This window comes from Morone saxatilis, unplaced genomic scaffold (assembly GCF_004916995.1).
Source record: "Morone saxatilis isolate NCDOM2014 unplaced genomic scaffold, NCSU_SB_2.0 Contig23, whole genome shotgun sequence".
Lineage (NCBI taxonomy): Eukaryota > Metazoa > Chordata > Actinopteri > Moronidae > Morone > Morone saxatilis.
In genome coordinates, this window is record NW_023339796.1 from 8,532,084 (window position 1) to 8,538,646 (window position 6,563).

At 40.2% G+C, this 6,563-nt stretch overlaps 2 protein-coding genes across 2 annotated transcripts in view; both read right to left on the bottom strand.

Moving 5' to 3' along the window:
• The window catches only part of LOC118334201 (E3 ubiquitin/ISG15 ligase TRIM25-like), a 7,875-nt gene extending 1,576 nt beyond the window's left edge, over positions 1-6,299 (bottom strand). Inside the window, exons 1-6 of the mRNA XM_035670033.1 lie at positions 6,192-6,299; positions 3,851-5,344; positions 2,187-2,273; positions 1,852-2,085; positions 812-971; positions 676-726 (exon numbers count right to left, since the gene is read on the bottom strand). Of these exons, the coding sequence (XP_035525926.1) occupies positions 676-726; positions 812-971; positions 1,852-2,085; positions 2,187-2,273; positions 3,851-4,435 (1,117 nt within the window). The 5' untranslated portion in view covers positions 4,436-5,344; positions 6,192-6,299. The remainder of the gene's footprint in view (positions 1-675; positions 727-811; positions 972-1,851; positions 2,086-2,186; positions 2,274-3,850; positions 5,345-6,191) is intronic.
• Positions 5,277-6,290, bottom strand: ftr67 (finTRIM family, member 67; the record flags this gene model as incomplete). Its single annotated transcript, XM_035670396.1, is given in 2 exon segments — positions 5,277-5,344; positions 6,192-6,290. Coding segments are annotated over 2 exon segments (167 nt in total), but the record flags the coding sequence as incomplete, so codon positions are not given.
• Positions 6,300-6,563: the final 264 nt, after the last annotated feature.

Below are 6,563 nucleotides of genomic sequence, written 5' to 3' on the forward strand. Positions count from 1 at the left end.
TAACCAGTTGCACGTTCCAACTCTATTATTGACTAAAACTTTTATTATTATCTATTATTAAAAAGAAACATGTTAAAACAACAGCTTTAAAATCCTTTTGATTGTGTACTGATTTGAAAAGACTCATTCCCACTTGGTGCCCCAAATGCCTGTTATTTATGTAACTTGTAACTAACGGCAGTACGTCACACACCAACAACTGTGGGCCTTCAGCAAAGATGAAGCTAGCTCGATATTCTCAGTCAGTTTTGGGATAGTTACTCAAACTGTAATTCATTACTCTTTAAAAGTTATATTACTTATTACTCTGCCAAAAGTAATTAGTTACACTATTAATTATATTAAATTTACCACACAATTGGTAATTGTATTCTTCTGAAATGTATTAGTAATTAGTTACAGTACTAGTTAATGGGGAAAGTAATATTACTAGTAATGAGTTACTGCCCAACACTGTTCTTAGTACTTGTCTTGTTTTTCCAACTTACTATATGGTTACACCCATATGACAGCTTCAGTAGTTTGGTAAATAACTGTTTTGATGAATTGAACCTAAAACTTTACAGACCTGCTCTTCAATAGTTACGGTTGCTAAGCTATGATTGGACAATTGCTGTTCGGGGGAGGGGTTTAGTAAACTGTCAAAGTTACAGCTAAAAAAAAAACCTCACATACCTTTAGTCTTCTCAGAGGTATTTTTATTGCTGGTTTCCTTCAGTGACATAACTAGAGATGTAGACAAGAAAGAAAAGTCATTATTTCCTAAAAGCAAAATAATCGTCTTTATGGCAATGAGTTACAAGAGACGTACCCTTATCAGAGATCCTGGTGAATTCTCTTTCAAGTGTTTGGTCCAGACTGTCTTTGAGATCTGCCAAGGCTCCTCTAATGGTTTTATACATCATGTATGGAAGTGCGTCAGTGTTGGGCATCTCCACAGTCTTTGTAGGGAAGTGAAGGGACTTGCACTTCTGTAGTGACGTGCAACACAACCAAACTAAAGGACAGTATTTGAATGCAAATGCAACAACCTCCACAAATCAGGAAGGAATCACTTTGTGGGTCACAAAACTGTACATTAAGTCCAGACTGCACTCAAAATCATATTGGCTGGGTCGATCAAGTAGCATGGATGATATTATTAAAGTTTTAGGGAAGGGAAGAAATTAAAAACAAGTGAAAATGTCAAAGTATAAAAGGTACATTTTATCTTTAAACTAGAATAATATTGTGCTTCCAAATGATGACCCTTTGGAATATGGTATTGGATAAATATGTCAGTATTTTATGTAATAAAATACATAATACAGACAAAATTATATACAAAGTTAAAAATAACAAGAAGACTCAATAGATGCAACATTCACAGGAAATAATCTCACAATTCATCCATCTGCTCATTTTACACGAGCACCCTGCAGTTATTGCGTTCATTTGGGTTAATTGAACAGTTTATTTGTGCTGTACTGTTATTGTTATGCACTGAATACAATATGAAATATGCATAAAATATGTCATTTAGTCAGAGGTTGTCAGTTTACTCAGTGATATAAAAGAGGTCCCTTAAGGAAACACTGATAGAGGCATCAGTATTTAATTCACTGTTTCATAACCAGTTAAATACTCAATGAAGCAAGGTTGCCACATTGATTGCCTCTTAATTCAGGTTAAAAAACGGAGTTCTCTCTCTTCCCCAAGTTAGGAGGCTGTTGCAATAATCAGAGCTTGTAGAGATAAAAGCCTGTAAGATCGCCTGTGTCTAAAAATGTTAGTCATTAAATATCCCAGTTGATAAATAAACGATTGGACCTCTTCCCACAACACTGTCCCAGATTCTCTTTTGTTCCATACCTGAAGGAAGTGGATGTGGTCCTCAGTGCGAGAAAGCTTTTCCAGCTCAGCATCAGTCCTCCTGAGCTCGCCTATCTCCCTCTGTATCTTCTCCAGCAGCTCCTCAGCCTGACTCACGGCCGCTCTCTCCTGGACCCTGATCACCTCCTTCACCTCGCAGCTCTGTTTCTCGATGGAGCGGATCAGCTTGGAGAAAATCCTCTCGCTCTCCTCTACTGCCGCTTCTGTAGAGTGCTGTGGAGGAAAAGGTTTTCCAGGAATCATGCACACCACGCTTTTAAGTGCAGACAGTATGTCAACAACGTATTTAAAGCTCCTATTGAGAAGACACTCACCTTGATGTATCTGACAACATATCTAAGTTCCTTCTCCGCGTCCTTCAATTTCTGCACAGACTTCAAAGATGTATCTTCGAGTTTTTTCTAAGAGAATACAGAAAGATGAATATCACACAGTGTGGTCCCTTAGGCTGCTCAGTCGAATATTTCTTCCATGCTTGACTTTCAAGATGGCAAGTTTTGATTTTACAATCAAAAGGATTGGATTGCACTAGAAGGCCTTTGGTCTATCCATCTAAATTTTTTGCCACAGTAACATCAGAGCACAAGATATTGCTGCAAGACCAGGGCACACACCATACTGCCTGTATTCAATATTGGAAAGCCTTCACACCCGGCAATAAAAGACATATCCCTAATATCAGACACCAGACATACAAATTAGGCCCGTTTATCAGCTGGAGCTGCTCATCGAGGCAATTAAAGAACTTTAAAACCTTTAGTCAAGCTCTAAAAAGACTGCATTTTCTCATAACTCCATAGTATCACTCTTTAAACCTGGTAAATGCACACATCTTTCAACCTCCACAACCTAGTTTGTGATGCAGACTTTCTGCCTCCAGTCCCGTGTTCATGTTGCATATCATACTTAGGGTAGTCAAAGCCTGAGCAAACTAATGCAAAACCTTCCGCCTCTCTCTGTGCTGCACTAAACCCACACAAGTTCAAACGGCAGCAGAAGGAGTCAGTTGTCCCACAAAATACAGCCAATAGGAATGCCCTCTCTCTGGAATGACCTGTGAGTAAGTAAGTAAGCTGTAAGTCCCCCGTCACGGCCTGTAAATCTGAAAACAGAGCCAAGAAGAAGTGAAGAAGGCTAGTTTTTCTTTCAATATGCTGAAAGGTATTTATGGAATGTTTCCCCAATGATGCTGAAATAAAAGATTTAAACTTTAAGGGTCCAGTGTGTAGGATTTAGTGGCATCTCCACAGTGAGGTTATAGATCGCAACCAACTGAATACCACTCCTCTCACCCTCCTCTTCCAAGCATATGAGGGAAACTACGGAGGCTGCGGAACTTCGCAACAGGCCTTATCTAGAGCCAGTGTTTGGTTTGTCCATTCTGGGCTACAGTAGAAACACGCTGATTCAACATGACGGACTCCATGGGAGAGGACTGGCTCCCACTGTAGATAAAACTGGCTCATTCTAAGGTAACAAAAACACAATTATTCTTATTTTCAGGTGAAACATAGCTATGAATATTATATTCCATTTTTGATAATTGATCCTCCTAAATGTTACACACTGGACCTTTAAGTCCAAGGTTTTGGGAAATACACTTGTTAACTTTATTTTGGAGAGTTAGATGAGAATAATGATATTAATGTTCTCATCTAACTCTCTGACAGAAGGCAAATGAAGACATTTCCCAAAATTAACAAACAAATATATTAAATATTATTACAAGTATCACAGGCTGAGGAATACCATCCATGACTAAATCAAACACATACTGGCAATAGTAAATACAGGTAATGGTCTAAATTTTGGTGACAAAACTTGTGATACGCAATAACTATATTATTTAAAACCACTAAAATAAAAAGTAATTTAATATAAGTTATATAAAATAAGTTTATCTAACTCCAACTCAAGTTGCTCAGAAACACATGAACAAAAAAACGTTTAAATTGATCATTTCTGCGCTTACACCCACCTGTTGCATTCCTCTCTCATCCACCACTGAGACAACATTATGGCTCTTGTGTCTGTCTTTCACACACTGGGAACAGACATACTGCTGGTCAGTGCGACAGTACAGCCTCAGTAACTTATCATGCTGTGGGCACAGCTTCTCTCTCGACTGCTCTAAAGCTGGGATCAATTTATGGGCCTTCCCGTGAAAGCGTTCTTCGTGGACTCTCAAGTGAGCCGCACAGTAAGACTCCGAGCAAACAAGGCAGGATTTAACAGCTTTGCTTTTTCTCAAAGTGCAGACACTGCATTTCACTTCCTCAGGTTTAGCCAAGTGTTGAGCTTCATCTGGAAATCCAGACCTCTGAAACTTTTCCACCACCTCCCCAAGAACTGTGTTTTTACTCAGGACAGGTCTCGGTGTGAAGGTCTGCCTACACTGAGGGCAGCTGTACTGGCCTTTCTGCTTGGCCCGGTTCCAGTAGTCTTCAATGCAGTCCAAGCAGTAACTGTGTCCACAAGGGATCGTCACCGGGTCTCTTAAAACCTCCAGGCACACTGAACAACAAAACTGGTCTTGTTCAATAGAGATTGTTGCTGCTGCCATTTCCTACACACTCCGAACAGAAACTGGCAGGGACAAAGAGGGGCGTGGCTCACAGGTGTGCTCATAACAGCTTCTCAGGTTTCACCTGCTGCAGCCTGAAGCCTCCAATCACAGCCAGCGTGCCAGCAGACAGGCTGTCCCTGATAAAGCCAACTGTGCAAAGAGCAACCTTCTATTGAAACTGCCTCTCCTCAATATACATTAGATAAGTTCATATTCAATGCACTGACCAGTGAATGCACCGCAGTGTTTGTGTGCGCAGTCGACCTGTTTTTCCACTTCTAAATCAGACACCTAATACCCTTATTTATTTATTTTTTTTACAGTACAATGAAATGTGAACCAGCCCTCATGCATATAAACACCAACCTTGAGAAAGTATAGTTTGTACGAGTGTTTGCTTTTTAATGTCAGCACGTCACAAATCACAATATATTATTACACACGTCTGTAAAGCAAAGTTATTGTTCTGTTCTGTTTTTGGTTAAAAAATGCAAAGTAATTATAAAAGCATAACAGTGTTAAAAAAACTAAAATCTCAAGGCAATTTTAAATTAATTAATTACAAATACTAAAACATGTTGTGAGTTCAGTCCTGCTTTGTGCTGCGTGATACAATAAGCATTGTCAATGAGGTCTCCTGTGGCACTTGCAAATAGTTTCCTCATTTCTTGTTTGTACTTGGTGAAAACAAAACAATTAAATTAATGTCAAGCGGTGAATTATTAAATGTACAGTTCATAAGTGTCAGTGCACATCTGCAAGAGGAAACGGAGAAGAAAGCACTGAGGTATAATGACATTCAGTCCGTGCAGGTGCATGTGAAATGTCCTCTACAAGTCTATTTCCTCCTGGAGTGAGCGCGTCGCTGGATGTGCCTCTGTCTGGATCCTGAGGAGAGTTTGGAGCCTGGGCAGACAGAAGAGGAATTATTAGTCTCCAGCACCCCGAGGCAGCAAAATGTTATGACAAGGAGAGCTCACAAACATGTTCCTGCACTTAATCTGAACTGAACAGATCATACACAGAACCATTTAACAGTAAGACGCAATGTTATGAGGAAGCGACTGATTTACAGTTGTTTTGACGAGGTACAACAGCTATCACTCAATTTGCAGGTTTCTCGGTAAATGAACACGTTCATGTACAGAATACTCATCTCAGATCTTCTGATTTATTACACACACACGCACACACGCACAAAGCACACACACACACCACACACACACACACACACACACACACGACACACACACACACACACACACACAATCACACACAGTGAATACTGTTGTTAAAATTATTTCCCCCTAAACCATCTGAAACATTATATCAGTATTTCTATAATTCCAGTAATAAAACTGACAGGGTTCATTCTGTGGCTTCATGAGTACATCACTTATACTTTAAGGACATTTACTGCCAGTACTTGTATTGTGCTTCTACTTAAGTAAAATCATGAATGCAGGGCTTTTATCTGTAATTGAGTATTTCTATGGTGTGGTTTTTATTTTATTTTAAGTAAAAGGTTTCAATACCTCTTCGGCCGTTGCAGAAAATAAGTTACACTGCTGAAGAGTGGCAGGAAAGTAAGGGATAAAGAGGGGATGATATGCAGCAAAGGGCGCACAGGTTTGGAAGCTGAACCTGGGCCCCCGGCTTTGCGGTAAGGACTCAGCCTTTGTGCAGGGGGTGCATGCTCTACCAGGGCGGACTGTAAATATTATAGTAATGTAGTAATTAAAGCCCTATTTACCAAATGGTGAGAAGGCAAACGTGGGCAGAGGAGGTCCTGCAGGGAGGAAAGGGTTGAGATGGTTCACAGGACTCTGGTCTAGGCCAGGCAGGGGGGTCGCTGTAAGCACAAAGAGAACAAACACCGTTACTGCAGAGTCTCGCCAGTCCACACTGTCAGAATCTGCAGCACTGTCGTCCCTTGTGCAGAAAAAACTCTGACTATAACAAAACAAGCTGGACTGAGGCGTTTGTGCCTTGCATGATAATGTTGGTTTAGGATGGGAAGGGTTTCTTGCAGGGTTCAGATGGAAAAAGCTACGCTGCAAAACTTTTTAAATTGTCCACAATAGGATGCAAGCAAAGTATGAAAATCAATGCACGAATAAGGATG